The following is a 17596-nucleotide window of genomic DNA, read 5'->3' as shown; positions in this document are numbered from 1 at the left end:
AAGAAGTAGGGCTTTCCATGGGAAGCTAATAATAATGCCTCACACTTCCACACATAGTGCTTTTCTGGACACTCCACTCAAAGTGCTTTACAGGCAATGGGGACTCCCCTCCACCACCACCAATGTGCAGCCCCACCTGGATGATGCAATGTAGCCAAACTGCACCAGAAAGCTCACCACACACCAGCTATCAGTGGGGAGGAAAACTGAGTGATGAAGCCAATTCATAGATGGGGAGGGTATGCTTGGTAAATGCCAGGGAGAAATGTGACCAGGACAACATGGTAAAACCTCTACTCTTTTCAAGAAATGCCCTGCTATTTTTAACGACCACAGATAGTCAGGACCTCGGTTTTACATCTCATCTGAAGGATGGCGTCTTTTGACAGTTAAGTGTCCCCTTCACTATACTGGGGCATTAGGACCCACATGGACCGCAGGGTGAGCACCCCCTACTGGTCCCACTAACACTGCTTCCAGCAGCAACCTTAGCTGGTACCATACTGGTACTACCAGGCTCACACCTGCTTAGCTTCAGTGGGTTGCCAGTTGTGAGTTGCAGGATGATATAATTCTAGCTACAATAGGTTAACATACTTACTGAACTGTACCTTACATGGTGTGACTGATACCAGCAGAATTCCAGCTGTGATTACTACCTATAGTAGTAATAATACTCTCATCAACATCTGGAATTACCTCATAAGGTAATAAAAAAGAGGGTTTTGTTGGAGGATTAAAATAAAACTTTGGCACCTCTACCAATCACAAATTACATCTTTTTTTTACTGAGTAAACTTACAGTATCGAGGCTTTAAGCAATAGAAAAGTTTCACTGTAAATGCTTAGAATTAACAGTGGAAGAGTGGGTCAGAGTTTTGGATTAATCCAGGCAAAATATTTTAGGGAGTAGGTCTCAACATTTATTTTTTTAGATCTTTTTTTAAGGATTTATTTTTTAGAACTTTCTATCAAGTTTAAATAAATGAGAAATGTTGAATAATTTATGTTGTACATCAATTTACACTTTTGATATTTATATTTGTTCACTAACTATCAAAAAGACTGGTAATAGGAATGAAAATGGATAAACACTATTTATTAAAAAAACACATACAGTAAAAGTATTATAAAACGTTTCCTAGAAGGATAAGTAGATTCTTGTATGTAAAATACATTATTAACCTATATATTTTCATATTTTTAACATTTGAGGTGTTTAATTTTAAAATGAAATTTACTACCCAAATTAAAGTATAGACTGTCACATCAATGAAAAATATATAAAAATGGGAAACTGACATTAGGTGATACTTGTACCAAATGTATGAATTATAGTATGTGGAATACTTTTAGAACTAAAGTATTTTATATGAGACAAATACATTTGTATAAAATCTACAGTTTCGTTATATAAAGCCGAAAGGTAATGTGTCTCAGTCTAAACAAGAACTTTGAAGAGACAATGCACTTGAAGAAAGCAGCATTAGCTGTGTGAAAAGTGTGGTCTGCTGTTCATGTTCACATTCTGGTCTCTTCAGGTGGGCGATTCATGAAGTCTTGAATAGCCTGATGTAAAGGCAGCCATTTGCTTATCGAGGCTCTTAGCGCTAAGATCCAGCTGAGAAAACAAAGTAGAAAAGTAATTCAATTTTCTTATTTTCCTTTATTATCCATGAATGGAAACTTATTATAAAAGTGCTCTTCAGTATTCAATAACATTATAAAAATGATTATTAAAACTATCTGTAGGGCATTTCAATGCAGCAGAATATGGGCTTATACAATAGTTTAATTTTCCTAAGCACTTAAAATAAGATTATACATCCCTAAATGTTAAGCATATGCTTTCTAAATTTGTAGATTTATAGGTCGTAATTAGGAAGATTATTAGAGTATATGTTGTTTGCCTGTCATATCTGTCTAGATAGGAAAGAGATTCCTCTGTATTAATTTGAATTTTCTCCTTCTCTGGAATTTTGCTTTTAATCAGCACGCACATCTCCATAGTGAAAATGTAAGTTTTTAGGATGTTTTTTTTTATTATGACAAGGCCTTTTTTTTTTAATGTTTCAAAGGTGGTATCCCTGCTAATTACCAAAACTTTTCTTACCGTTTGTTTTCGGCTGCATTCTCCGCAGAGAGGTAGAAGGTTTTAAATTCTTCTGAAGGGGGCTTCAGTTCAATAGTAGACCTTCTGGATCCAAATGGCTGTTCACTCACAATGTAACCATGCAAGTAGATTCCTCCTGTAGTAAGAGAGAAGTGCAGAGTAAGGACGTGCACAGTAAGGTTAATGTTTACATCAGCGGTATTAAGTAAATAACCATGATAATAAATAAAATCACTGAGGTTTCCAGGCAGTTGAGTAATTTCTGGATCCTTACTGGAGTGGAAGATTTTACTTGTGAAACATTTAGTTAGTTCCATATTAATGAGCTTTACATTGATGTGCAGTATAGTGTTATACATTTAGAAAAAGTAAAAGACGTGAAAAATATAAATATATTTTAAAATTATAATTGATTACATGTATATATTGTATGGCACTGGTTTACATTTCAGAGGATCATAGAGTAATCTTATGTACAAGAGGGTACCAGCTTCATCCACCACTGAACTACAGTACCTACAGTACATAGTGTGTTTGCCATTTAGTGCCAGTAACCATACTGGAGAAGTGAGAGTTTGAATTGAACCAATTGAATTTTGGGGAGAACTTTTAGGTAGGTGACGCACGGGGAATTCAGCCACGGCAGTAGGGTTAAACCTTCTGCTCTTATGAAAAAATAAAGGAGTGACACTTCCTGCAGCACAGTACCCTGGCTTACCATACTGGAGTGTAGTGATTTTTATAAATGCTGGTGTAATGCAAAGAGGCCACCAACTGGTCCCCTAACACCACCAAAGAGATCTTCTTTCTCAGTATGGACTAGACCTGATCTTGCTTAGGTTTTGGATCTGGTATATAGGTTATTACTAAAAAAACCCCAATGAATACTGTCCTTAAAACTTCATACATCCCCAACTGAATTTGCTTTTTTTTACCACATCCACAGATATGGTATACTGTATGTCTCTTTTCTAGAATTCTAGTATTTGCTTATTGTCTTCAATCTTGACAATGCCATTGTCTTTTGCCACATTATGTCAAACTATAAAGGGGACTCTATGATAAAACGTAGTCAAGGCAAACTGGCTTCAGCCTGATAAGGGCACTGCAGATTCTATCGAAATATCTTCAGAATATCTTCAGCATCACAGATACAGTATTTTATGTCCACACTATCCAAATCAGTTCAATAACTGACTCAGAGGCAATACCATCTATGGCACCACACCCCCTTGTCAATAGATTGGGGTAATGATAATGATTTTGAAATGTTTTGGTACAGTGGGACTAGTGCCACCTACTGGTCTACTAACACTCTATTCAGTAACAACTGGACAACAAGGAACTTCCTTTGATGTATTACATCTGAGTACCAAAAAGATCGAGGTGTATTACTATAACTGTTCTGGAACAATCAGCTTAGTATTTGGTTCATTTGCTGGCATTTTCTATAGTGGAGACATTTTGCATTTCGAATACAAACCTAAAGCATGAGTTGAACGAATGCCAGTATAGAAATAGAGACATCCATCTTTTAATATGCAGTAGTGCTGCACCCACACATCCTTGTTTTTGTCCATTTGATGAAGAAGGCCAAGGCATTCAGGATTTTTGATAGCCAGCGGGGGAAGGCTGGCATTATGTCGAGAGACATCCACCCACACGTGATTCTACAAGAGAAAACAGTATTAGTAGTGTCTTAAGTATCACTCTGGCAACAACTGCCCCAGTTTTAACCACTTATTTGTAAACCTTCTATTATGTGGATTATAAGGCTTTAAACTACAGTCATTAAAAAGGAAAGAAGCACTTTCTTTTGCAGCGTCACCCAGATAAATAACTATTCTATTTTACATGTGCAATCTATTGGTGGTAAATAATACCGAAACCAAGACATAATTATTTACTTGTCAAAAAGATTTAATTTTCAGAGGAGGCTGAAACATTACAGGTTTAAAAAATTAATAACAAAAACAATGGCAATTTTTACTTTTATCTACGTGTGGGAAGGAACTCCATGCAGCAATTTATTTTCATGATACATGCTCCACATATTGCTACAGTACCTTGCTGGTGTACTGTGACAATCTATGTACAAAACAAAGTCAACAGAACGTAGCAATTAAGTATAAGTGTACAGTGGCATAATATGCTATAGACAGCGTAACATGCAACACATTTCTATGAAATAAATGTTGAATCATGGTAAACAAAGATGTATGGTACTGCACATCATGATACAAACTGTACGCCTTGAAATGTTGGCACAGTAAAGTAACTGCATAGTATATAGGGGAAAAGGCAACAAATAAGTTAATTAGGGGAGGCAGGAAGCCAGAAAGACTCTGACAAGTCCTTAAAAATTGGCAAGTAGATTTTGAAATGAATGTTCTGAGCTGTAGACTGCTGCTAATATCTCTCTGTTCATGTATTCGAAAGTCTGCACGACCTGTACACACCTGCTTCATTTTTAAGATGTCCTTACTGATCATTTTTTCCAGAGGCTAAACAGATCCTTTTGTGTTTTCTTAGTAAAATAATTTTCAAATAAAGTAGATATTTGTCCACTGATTTTTTTTTAAATAAACTGTTTTTTCTCTACCTTACGTGAAAGTGATGCAATATCTAAGTTTGTCTTTCTCTGTGTCCTATTTTGCTTTTCTTAGAAGAAAGTCTTTTTGTACGAAGGAGTACAAGGACCCCCTGTGGTAAAAATGAGATATTGCTCCAATGAGATGCTGCATCAAGACAGTGTTGTCCAGAGCTATAGATAAGGTCCCTCTTGAATTAGCTGAAAGATGGATATTATACTAAGACAGTGACATAAGACACCTATGAAATCTGAAGAATCAAGGTAAGGAGACTAGATTATCAGATCTGTGATTATGCTGAAGAAGAGAATATGATTAGTATTGTAAGGTTTTTACAAGGATCCGTTCTCAAGAGAGATGCATTGAAATAATATGACATGCAACATACAAAATTAACTACAAAACTTAATGCACACAAGTCCACAGTACTTCTCTTAGTTCTGAATAATTGCCCTGTTTTTAAACAGTAGACAGTCAAAGAGGAAACTGCTGTATTATGAAATAATTTGCATTAAACATTTATAATATTAAATAATATACTGAAACACTTGAGAAATACAGTGCATTTATATCAGGAATATTCATATACTGTACTATTTAAACTCTTTGGGGAAGATATTACAAAGGGTATCATAAGCCTGTAGAGAACTGGAGCTCGTGACCCCTTTTAAAACCGGTGACGCAACATCTGTCAAACAAGAAATAGGTATGTATTTGTGAACATTATGATGCATGCCGCAAGGCACACAGCTTCAGATTTAAATTACACTATAACAAAGGTATGGCTCTTTAAAAAGAGAAGGCGTACAAGAGTAAGGGTGAAGCAGTTAGAAATGTGCAAAGCAAAGTTGAGACACCATTCAGGGCTATCTGTTTACCATGAGCACTATAGAAACAACACTGCTGCATTAAGTGTGTTCTAAACTAACTGCTTCATTCTACTGTAGGGCTTCAGTAGTTTTAGAAATATGTTTTGTAAGCCAAATATCAAAATAATGTTTCATGAAAAAAGTGTTAGTAAAGGTTTATTTTTCAACATAGATAAATCCTTCGAGGCCTTTTCACGGAACAGTGTTAGGCCTATTCTACAAGATACATCATATACATCAAGCTGGACACAGAACATGTCACCCAATACAGAATACATTTGTACTGTTAATACTCATTTTAGTCTCTTTAAGGCTACACTCAGCTCTAGCTTATTGTCTGGAGACCCTAAGCCTTGGAATGTAAGAAAACAGGCACCAATTTGCTTTATTTTCTAATTGTCCAATTTAAATGAAGACTAAATATAATATACTGTAAACCTCATTTTGCAAACAAACAAATTAGCCAGGGGCACTCATGTAGACTAACTAATGAACACAGCTTTAAGAAGCTGTGTTCATGGGAAAATAGTGGAAGATAGTGAAGTTGTGCATGAAACTGTACCTGAGTGATAGGGTGGACAGCTCTTTCCATTGCCTCCAGCCACCTGAAACAGAGAAAATAACAGACACCTTCTTACAGAGCAACACTCCAGATGCATAGAGCCGCAGTTATGATCCACCTTTTGGACTTTGTTCATCGGCAAAATGAATAAGAATCCGAAGTAAGGTGACATTACTGGGCACAGCTCTCTCTGTTTTATAAGTGATTCATCATGATGTACTTATCTTTAGGTATCTCATCTTTACCTTTTCATTTCTTGGTTTGATGTTGCACAGTAGTAGTAAACTCGGTTCCCAGAGACAGGGCAACACTTGAACACAAATGGTTTTCCCAGGCTAGTATCAGGCCCCACTTCAGCCCCTTCTAACTTCATTGACTCCAGGGCTCGACACTTCCCTTCATCCTGGGCAACAGAAATACAACTCAGGTTATTTTCCAACACCTAAACTGTGCTATTTCTAGTTAACATAGTCAGTCTGTTTTACTTTGATTACAGTCTAACTGACTTATAAAAAGAAAGATAAAACAGACAGATGAGAGAATAATGTAATTACAGATAAAACACTCACACTCTTACAAATAAACACCTGTTTCACACAAATTACCATTCCAACTTTTACAGCCTGTTGTACTTTGAGTTGTGTCCTTATTTTTTTAGTCTCTTGGGTCATTATTTGAAATGAGGTGACACTGGAATATGCTAATGACACAAATTAGCGGATTTATTGCTATTATTTTAAAAAAGTCCAACAATCAGAACAACATAAAATGGAGTTCTGACCACATCGAAGCAACACCACCAGTTGTGAAGGTGTGTGATTGCAATCACTAATACACACTGCCACCTAGTGGCACACCAGTTAGTCCTTCACCTGACATTTATAAACTTTAACAATGACATTCAAAATTCCTTAAGCCTAGAAAAGCAACTCACTATGACTGTATCACTATAAGCTGTTTAACAAACTATGAGTTGTATATTTTTGGTTTTGACGTTATCTTGCATACCTTTTTATTTTTGTAGTAGTAAAGACAACCATCGTGCTTCAGCACAAACCACCTCTTTCTCCAGCCCTTCAGGAACCCTGACTGTGTGCGCTTGTGCAGATATCCCCGACACGCTGGTCTGGGGGTGTTGGGGCATCTGCTGATGTCAGAACCGATCACTAAGGTGAGAGTGTCTGGCCCTGCAGAGAAAGTGAAAATAGGAACAGGTCAAACACCATAATAGTATAAAGAGGAAAAAATAAAAGTTTTAGAAATTCACACATGAAATCAACAATAGCAAAAAATGGCCAGGAATATGAACATTATGTTAAACTTGGTACAGAGCCTTGTGAAAGCACTCAACCCTTCAAATTTCACATTTTGTTGAGTTACAAATGAAAGAATGTTGAGCATGAATACTTTTATAGATGAATTAAGTTAAAAGGCTGTAAAAACACAAATATTATTTATTGCATAAATTTCCAAGCATTTGCAATGGTAAATTCATAAATTAGTTCAGGTGCACAATTTGGGTCAACCAGGTCTCTCTACACAGGAGGCGATCCAGACCAGATCTTAAAATAGGATCCAAGAGTTGTGAGGCAGCTAAGCTAATTGCCACACCACTGTGCTGCCCTATTATTTTTAAATATCTGATGACATTGACTTTACCATGCACTGCGTAGATAGATTTTCAGATTTAAAGCTAATTTAAGAAAATATTCACTTGGCTGCACAAAACAAGAGGGCAATGGGGTACTGTATATTTAATTCTTGTATTTAGGGGCTGCATTCATGTTACTGTATGTTGTTTTAAAAAACAGTCAGAACTTAACATTAGTCATAGGTTAAATAAATTGAAATGTATAAATACTATTTGTCACTTTTCATAACTATCAAAAGGTAATTCTAATTCTGTTTTTTATATGAAAAGTGCATTTCACTCTTTTCTGGGCTCATAATTATAGAATAGCTTTGACCAGTGAAATAGGATTATATACAATATAGGTGATATTGGGTTATACAGTAGGTGATGAGCTCAAGTAAGTGTGACAACCATTGTGTTTGCTGAAGCAAGGTGAATAAATAGAGTTATACAGCACTGGACTAAGAGGACTCCTGCTGCTGATGGCACTTCATATCTTTGGTAGGTAGACAGTCTCAGCCAGGGATTCAAAATATAGCTGCTGTTTCTGAAGGGAACCTCATGACCTTATCAGCAAAAGGACTAGAGTGCTTATTAAGCTGTCAGCACACACAGACTACCAGCAGATGGTGATCTCTGGGCAATACTAAGCTCCTAAGAAGCCTCATAGCACAGCTGTACAGTCAAAAACACACCTATACAGTTATGTGCATGGCACTACATGTATTTATAAATCTCACTTTAAGATATGCTGTAAATGGTTTGTGTTTCCCAATTCCTAAACAGATTTGTACAGTGAAGAAGATTACACAACTGAAACCCAAGCCCTGCAGCACCAAACCTGAAGTTCTGGGCTGTTTTACCTTGGCGGGCCAGATCGGCTGCTTCAGAGTGTGGGACACTGGTGACATCTGTTCCATTCACGGTCATCACGATGTCTCCCACCAGGAGGCCCGCCTCCTCCGCGGCCCCATCTGAAACCAATGCAGACACACTCAAGGTCACAGGTTTACAAACACGAACAGCACTGAGGGTTTGAGGACAGGTTCGGGAATAGAGGGAATGCTCAAAGTCGGAACCCGTTTGAAGCCACTTATGTAATGGACTTCACTGCAGGATGTTAACGTGGAGGGTCATGAAAGCCCAAGTGTGCTATGCCTGGATTTTTTGTGCGATAGCATAGGTAAGCTGCTACCTTTATATTTGATTTAAAACTTCTTCTCACCTTTTCAATAAAACTAAACATAAAACAATCAGTAAATCTGAAGAGAAGAGGTTGGCCTTTTGTAAGATAAAAAGGCAAATAGGACAATAAGTATCAGATGTTTAAACGGCTCCACCTTGTGGCCATATTTATGTTGACACTCAGAAAGTTACTGGCATTTCACTGGAGACCTGCACCTACTGCATAAATAATTTAAACATAATTAACAAATATTATCTTCTTCTGAACAAAGTAACAGATTTGTATAACTCACAATGGTCCCCACATTAGGACTCCACATTAGAAGACATAAACTGGAAGTATTTTAAAAATAACACTGCCAGATTTGACACTCTTTGATATAAAATTTGAATAGTTTAAAGCTACAAAAGTTCTATAATATTGTATTATAATACCACCACTCATTACCTAAATATTTATTTAAATTAGTAATTTACGCACAATATTTTGCTGTTAGTGAGACACTAATTTTCTACATTTTCAAGGAACAAAGCTAGAACAAATTTCTCCATTCCCCTTATACTGTAGCAATTTACAGATTTGATCTTTAAATTAATGAACATGTAGCACTGTTATTGTAAATTCATTTTAAAAATGACTTGTCTTTGTCTTTGGAATTAATAACGATATTGGATCTATGTGTTAACATTCCTCCTACTTTAACAATTTGTTGATATTTAATCCGATTTTCCTTTTCTCTTCAATGAAGGGCACCTGACAGAATATACTTACTTGTGTCAACTTCTGTGACCAAGATAGGCTTCGAGAACTGGATTCTGAATCCCCAAGGATAGTCTCCCATTCCTTTTGTGATTCTCACAGTTCTCTCTCGAACTGCAGGTGTATCAAAATATGAAATCAGTTAGGCCACGAGCAGTACTTTGGACATGCTACAAGGGTATAAGGACGTCTGAAATGAATTACAAATGGGGTTGTGTAACTGAGCAGAGGAAGAGACTAGTGGAATGATGAATAAATAATTACCATTCTACAATTCTTGAACAATGCATGGCAGATAATACTGGCTTTACTATTTCCACAGGATTTTACACATAAATATAAATATTATTGTATATTCTTTAAACAGTGAACTAAAAAGTATCAGAAATACAAAACATTTTCATAACCAGAAGTATCATTCCACTAAGTACTCAGTGACCTGTTCAAAATTTCACAAATGTATATTATATGATGTTATTTAATCACTATGTCTACATTAATACTTATTGACATGTACTATCCTGATAATCATTGTAATATAATAATTGAGGACAAAAGCGTTTGTAGAAAGTATTCTGTAACTCTAGTAGAAATATCTACAGTATTTGTAAAAGCGAAGTCGGTTTTGTCCATACTTGCTACAGGCCGAGGCCTCTTGCTTAGACACCTGGGGCTGTCATTTGGGCTGACATCGTCTCCTCTGTAGATCCAGGAGGCTGAATGGAAGGTCTCTGTGTAAAAGCCCTTGTCTTCATTCTCCCGTGCTGCCAGATCTACTGACCGAGTGTCCTCCGAGTTCACTGGAACCAAGCACAGAGGCGTCCCATTGTGTCAACTTACAAATGTTGTATACATATTTTTAATCCAAACGTAAATGCTCAAACTGAACACTTCTATGGGTGAAAGAAATAATGAATATATAGTATATACTGTAGTTATACAACAGAAAAAAGTACGGAGAAAAATCAAAACCTAAAATACTGTATGTTAACTGCATCAATATTCATCCCCCCTTAGCTAAGGCAATCCCAAATTATTTTAGGTGCAGAATATTACTTTGACAAGTCATGCAATTAGTTGAATGACCTCTGTATGCAATAATAGTGGTTTAAATAATTTCAGAATAAATATACCTACAGTACAGTATTCATACAGTGTTAGTCAAAATGTTTTGGCAAGTATAAATGCCAATTATTTTACTAAAGTTTTGCTTTCTCCTCCACAGATGGTGAAGGATTGTAAGGTAACTGTTAGAAACTTTGATATTTATGCTTTCGTTTGAAACCTTTTTTGTCACAGTAATTAATTTGTAATAAACTGTCAAAGTTGTCAACAGCATTTTGACTGACCCTGAGTATTCACTAATTATGTACAGATCATTTGTAATTTAACTGAATAGGACATCATAAGAAGAGCAGAACATTTTTGCCAATTTAAATGAATGTGAAATATCCTCTTTTTAGATTAGAAATTAATTTTGATAACAGAAGGAATACAATATATTGTAGTAATTTTGCCACTACAACATTTAAAAAGCGTTCTCCTCAGTTATGTTTCGGGACACATTCTCCCTGATAAAATCTGGAAAATGTATACAGTATAATTATAGAATCCTGTAATAATAAAGTGACTCCTTGTATATCGAAAATTAAATACATAAATTAAAATTTATACTGAAAATAAAATGAGCCCACTTGTACTTGGAAGGTAACTTTTTTGTAATGATGCATCACATCTAGTCTGGTTTACTTTATTATGTAGAGTCTAATTTGATTGAAAGGGCAGAAATGTATAGCATTCTGTATATGTGGAAGCATTGCGGAAATACAGTAATTGGATAATTCTACCATTTTGGGGGGAAATTCTTTTGAATATGGGGTAACATAGTGGTACAGTGGTTATAGCTTGAGCCCTGGATTCAATTTCTGGGGTACTATCAGCATGGAGTTTGTATGTTCTTTCGATGTTTGCATGGGTTTCCTCTGGGTTCTTCCCACAGTCCAAAGACATGCCCATTTGTTACTTGGCTTCTGTAAAAACTGCCCCTGCAGTGAGTGTGAATGTATCTGACCTGTGATGGACTGGTGTCCTGTCCAGTGTGTATCCTGCCTTGTGTCGCCCCCAGGGGAGGTACAGTGTATGTTTTTACTGTGAGGCTGCTTCCTTTGCGCTCTGATGATGAGTTCTTGGTGCTGACTGGGTGGTCTGCTCAGCCCCTGACAGACTGGGAGCTGTACTAACCTGATTCTTCAGTGATGTTGCTGGTGATTGAGCTCCCTCCGGCTGAGCTCCACTGCTTGCTCTCCTTGAACAGCTTGCGCCTCTTGGCCCAGTGATCAGATTCATCTTCCTGGGCGCTCTCTGAAGCTCGTGTGTCTTTCAGCACCGGGTCTGCAGGTGGCTTCAGGTGCTTTCTGACCTCTGTTTTCTTATCTTGGGGTGCTGAAATACACCGGAAACCAGGTGTTTCTAAGTAACGAAGCTGTAATTATGTTATTGTAGGGAATTATACTCTCAAGATGAGCCTGGAAAATCTTTATAATATGGAAATAGAATTCCTTTTTAATTTTATTTTTTTACTGAGTTACGCCAAGAAAGGCATATTTAAACTGAAATATTCAGTATTTTAAAAAAGAAACATTTTCTTAAGGACATGTTCAACAGACAGATTAACCTGCTTTAACAGATAATTTTTTTAACATACTGTTACTATTTTCATTTAACATTTATTTAAATTACCATGTATTTATCATATACAGTATTACAAAAAGTTTATTTTGTATTGTGCTTTTACCAAGGAAGACAGGAAATTATTCAATTTAAATGACTGCCAGAAACGCATATTTAGATACAATTTTAAGAATGGGAATAAATCTGACAGTTGATGTTTAATGTAGACAAGTGCAGGAATTTACATACAGGCAGTAAAAACAAACTATAAATGCACAATGACAAAAACTGAATTGTTTACATTGTTTGACATTCTTTACATCTTCCAGACAATGTGTGAATGCAATAAAGAAGCTAACATTTTAGACTATGAAGTCAATAATGTACAACGGAAATCCAGGAATGTTATATTACAATTGTAGCCTGCACTGATTAGATCTCATTTAGAATAGTGTGTAAAATATTGGTCACCATGTTACAGAAAAAGATACTGCTGATCTAGAATGAACTTGGTAAAGAGCAACCAGATATATTCTGGGGCTTAAGAGGTTGAACTATACTGACAGGGTGATCTTTACAACTGAACACAGAAAATTATGAGGGAACCTGATACAAGTATTCACTGAATGAACAGTGAAACCCCAACCAGAGGACACAAGTGGAAGAGGATGTCATTTTAAAATGAGAACAGCAGGCACTTCTTTGCCCAGTGGATTGTAGGAGTATGGAACAATCTACAGTGCTAACCCTATGCACTTGATACTTTGGCTTCCTTCAAGAGACAGCTGGAGGAGATCCTTGGATGAATAAGCTACTAACTACCAAATGGACCAGATGGACCAAATGGCCTCCTAAACTTTATTATGTTCTAGGTAACCATTAGAAACCATTATTTATGACAAAGCATCATATCAAGCAACATATTATAGTATAAACAATTTTGTCCTTTTTTGACTTGCTAAGAGTCCCCCAAAGAAATCCTGTTCTTTGTGAAGGAATGGACCTTTAATCTGAAATATATATATATTAATATATAACAAATTAATCAATATCTTTATATCTGAAATTTAATTTTCAACATTTTATATAATCATAAATTATTTTAAAACACCATCAGAATTAATTAGAACTGGGTGGAAAATTCCCAATCAGAAAAAAAACACTTACATTTTGGGCCACTTGGCTTCTCAGCTGAATCTTCTTTTTGCATCTTTTTCTTGCATAAATCAGAACTGGAACCACATGTCTCTGGCACAGTCATAGTGTCCTCTTTTTCAGTTTTCTCATTTTCTTTCAGATCTTCATCCAAAGGGCTTACATTGCACTGCTCAGAGGTCTGTTTCAATGTTATTGTATTCTTGGATATCTCCTGACTTCCTTCAGCTGGTCCCGTGGATACCTGCTCTTCTAAAACCTCTGTGAGGGCCTGGTTTGACATACTTGTTTCAAGTGCAAGAGAGCTCTGGCAGGACAATTTCATTTCAACATGTGAATCACCGTTGCTGTCCGCCTCCATCTCATCAACATCTAAAATGGGGGACACTGATGGAAAATTATAAACTGTACTTAAGCTGTCTCTGTGATTCCTCTCAGGAACCGACGTCTCTTGAGGTTTATTGTCATTTTGAATAAATCTCTGCTCAGAGTCTCCTATGATAACTGTCATCACTGAACCTCGTCTTTTCTTTGGTTCAAGGTCAGGATTGCCTTTCTCATGCAGATTAGATTCTGGTATCTCTGTGATATCCTCAAGTCCATTAAGTGGAGTGCTGACATGGCTTTTATCACTAATATATTCAATGGAGGAGCTTCGGGAAGGAGGTGTGACATGGATAAGTAAATCCTTTCTTGTAATATGGAAATCCCCAGAAAGTTCAAGATTATGATCATCGACATCGACCATCTCTTCATCAAAGCCACTCTCAGTGAACTCACCCTGCTCTATAGTTCCGATATGGTAACAGTCTCCATCAACTATATCTTTGCATGAATTGATCTGAGAATTTGATTCTAAGATAACAGTTTCTTCATCTTCTTTGTATTCCTCATGGAAATGATGTCCAAATTTTGCAAAAACCTCATCTGTGCTCTCTTCAGACTCAGAAGGATAAAACGGGTTCTTGCTTTTCCCTGACAAAGAAGGGTTTAAAGGAAATGTTTTATGGATACCGAATGCACTCCTTCCCGGGTAATGACATGTGCCATTCTCTGAAGACTTCCGGCGTTCTGCACAAAACTTAAAAGGTCTCTCATCCTCCAAATAAAACCTCCCTGATCTTCCTGACTGAAATGGAAGTGTTTTCATAAAAAAGGAGGAAAGTGTGCCAGAAGAAATAGATTCTCTGTACAATGGCAAGCTGTCTTGCATTTTGTTGGAACAATCTGCAGTTTCTGGGAATGTCTTTCTTCTCTTAGACTGTTGTTCAAAGTAACAGGATGAAATAGGCTTGCTTTCTAAAATGGCAATGCTGTTATTTCTCATCCAAGTTTTCCCTTCATGATTATGGATAAAATGTTTTGTAAAACTGGACCTACTCATTGGCATTTTGGGTCCCATCAATAAGGGGTCATAGTTATCACATTCAGAGAAATTTTCTGCGTTAGGACTCTGTTCACTATCCAAAGAGCATTGGCATTTGGAGTCAAAAACGTATCTTGTGCCCTCAGAAGATGTAAATCCACCCAGAGCAGTAGCTGCTTCTGCCTGGTTTCCTGAGTGATAGCAGTTTCCAATCTCACATGAAGCCATGTCCCCTGTGAGGTCTTCCATTAATGTCTCATCTTCGTCTGCGAACTCATGAGGTGGAGGAATCTCTGATACTACCTCTGTGCATAGTGTCTCAGGAGCTGAGTGTTCTGTCCAGTGAAGGCTGCAGTCAGACAATGTGTAAAGACTGCAAGAGCCCTCCGTTTCTGGGTAGTCTATGTCATTATAGTCCCTGTGTAGTTGATGATTATGTAACCTGTACTTATTATTATTTAGATCTTCACAGCAGCCTTTATAGCATTCTGTGTCCTCCTCAAACTTGATGGAATTCTTTGCAGTCTCTGCAAAGTTTGTATTTATCTCAGTGATACTAAGATTAAAGGTATGTCTTTTCTGGTTTCTGTTGTCTTGGCTGTGTATGGTAGAATTTATATTTGTATTAACTGAGCAGGGCTGATTGTGCACATCATTGTTAGGAGAAGGGCATTTATTCCATTGACTGCTAACACAAGTTTTTGTTCTCTTCCCTTCTTTGTTTTTGACTATAAAAGTAGACTTTACATCTGGGTCATCTGAATGGAGCACTTCTTTAATTTCCACTTTTAAGTTAGAAACAGTATACTTCACTTTGGTGGTGGTGACTGTCACTGTCTTGTTGGTTTCTTCTCTATCGGTGGGTTCATGGGACTGCTGGAAGATTATTTTTCCAGACGTCAACAGTTCTTGATCATCTATTGTCACTGACGTTGTTATTTTAACTCCTTTTTTGTTCTCCTCATCTGGTGGTGGAACTGTGTGCTTGTCTTTGTTCTGACAGTGGTTTTGAAGAGTGTCATGGCTAAACCTTTTATTTTTATGTTGGAAATGAGGCTCACTTTCCTCTTCATCATCAGTTTCCAGTACAAAGTTTTCTCTATGTGCTGTATCTGTTTCCCCCTTTTCGGCTGAAGTTCTGTCATTTTCGTATTCTGTCGTTTTATTTATGGGTTCACTGCTATGATATTGAAATTGAAATGGAGAGTGGCTGTCTGAAAGTTATTGAAAAGTGTCATATTAGAACTGTTTTAATAAAACAATTGTAAATATACAATGATTTAATTTTTGTCAGTGAATATTTGATTGTAACATTGTAAAACACATTTCTTTTAGCATACAGACATGCAGTGAAGAATATGAACTAACAGATATAAGCTTTTACATACTGTAATTTTAAAATATGACCAAATATACAGGTATTACAGGGAAAAGATAACCCTATAAGACAAAAGTGTAAGTGACATAAAATAAGGCTGTAAAATATGTTTTACAGCTATAAGTATCTTTGAAGAATTGTGTATTATTGAAAATGGACAGAAACATTAACATCATGTGTTCTAAAAGGGTATGAAAATTGTGTACAGTTCATTAAACACAGATCTCAGATGTGAAACTAATATTATGTACATACCTGAAATGTATTCAAATATAATATTCATTAAACTAATATTGACTCAAAACTACATCAATAATTTTATAACTGAATTAACCCACAGTTTTAGAGAAAAGATTAAAATAAAATAAATTGATCCTATTTCACGCATACATACACTATGAATAATAACACTGCTTGAACAGTAACGACTGTTGTTTGAAGAGAGAGGATAATATCAATTAAGGCATTTCACAGGTTCTGCTTTGAGATTCTTAGCAATCTTGAAATTGTTCACGTGATGGAATTTTACAAGCACGTCTTTAGCATTAGAGGTGCTTCTTGTGGGCCAGTGTGGGTGTCATGTGCGCAAATCAGTGCCCTTCCATTTAATGAATGCTGATTCAGACAGTCATTAAAGGCTTAACCTCAGAGTCCTGCTAAGAACCATCTTAAACAGAGCACTCACATTTTGTACTGCTGGAGCTTTTCCTTCTCTTGCTGTTTCTCCTCCTTCTCTTGCTCATTGTTGTTTGTGCCACAGAACCCAGGGATTAACATACTGTAACAAGAAGGGCAAACCCCTACATATAAACATTTTCACGTTGATTCTTTGATTCGGAAACTAAATGTTGAACCAGCTATTTTCAATAACCACGTAGTCCAATACAGTGAGTCAGAAACCCAGAACCTAACCAGGCAGAGAATGGGCTCAAGGTAGGATACATTTTGCACAGGATGCCAGTCCATCACAGGACACACACAATGACTGTGCTTGTTCTAAAACCACTTAAAAGTGATAGATTGTAAAAAACTGCAGTCATACAATATTATCTTTTTACCAGAAAAGGGGAATCTCACAGCCTGTTTTTGTTACAAGTTGCCACTTATGGAAAGCAGGACCTGTTTTGTTGTTGAGCGATGGACCATTTTGACAAGTCACCCACTGCAGCATGTTGTAATAAAATAACAGTATTTGGCATTTGCCTCTTTAGACACGAGAAACTCAAGTGAATATCCTTGCGTAGTCCTTAAGATGAATAGTTAGTCATAGTCCTTAAGAGGAATGTTGCATTAAACATACACACTTCCCCATAC

General features: G+C 36.6%; 1 protein-coding gene across 1 annotated transcript; it reads right to left on the bottom strand.

Annotated features, from left to right (window-relative positions):
* Positions 1-1325: 1325 nt before the first annotated feature.
* Positions 1326-17025, bottom strand: pdzph1 (PDZ and pleckstrin homology domains 1). Its single transcript, XM_088911978.1, has 12 exons — positions 16968-17025; positions 13551-16118; positions 11955-12155; positions 10349-10513; positions 9726-9827; positions 8632-8742; positions 7144-7322; positions 6381-6538; positions 6136-6178; positions 3597-3783; positions 2114-2249; positions 1326-1621 (listed from the first exon to the last, which is right to left on the bottom strand). The coding sequence occupies exons 1-12, from the start codon at positions 17023-17025 to the stop codon at positions 1522-1524; spliced, it is 4008 nt and encodes a 1335-aa protein (XP_088768104.1). The 3' UTR covers positions 1326-1521.
* Between the last annotated feature and the right edge of the window lie 571 nt (positions 17026-17596).

Source organism: Atractosteus spatula, chromosome 3 (assembly GCF_055471065.1).
Source record: "Atractosteus spatula isolate fAtrSpa1 chromosome 3, fAtrSpa1.hap1, whole genome shotgun sequence".
Classification (NCBI taxonomy): Eukaryota; Metazoa; Chordata; class Actinopteri; order Semionotiformes; family Lepisosteidae; genus Atractosteus; species Atractosteus spatula.
The sequence above is the reverse complement of the archived record's forward strand: the minus strand, read 5'-3'. Positions and strand labels throughout refer to the sequence as shown.

Bases quoted from the DNA above. Each gene is read 5' to 3' on its own strand.
- pdzph1 (XM_088911978.1), bottom strand. From the start codon at position 17,025: ATGAGCAAGAGAAGGAGGAGAAACAGCAAGAGAAGGAAAAGCTCCAGC. The intron at 12,156-13,550 runs GTAAGTGTTTTT...GGTGTATTTCAG, and splicing joins GAAGCCAAGTGGCCCAAAAT to CACCCCAAGATAAGAAAACA. The intron at 9,828-10,348 runs GTATGGACAAAA...ATACACCTGCAG, and splicing joins GAGGCCTCGGCCTGTAGCAA to TTCGAGAGAGAACTGTGAGA.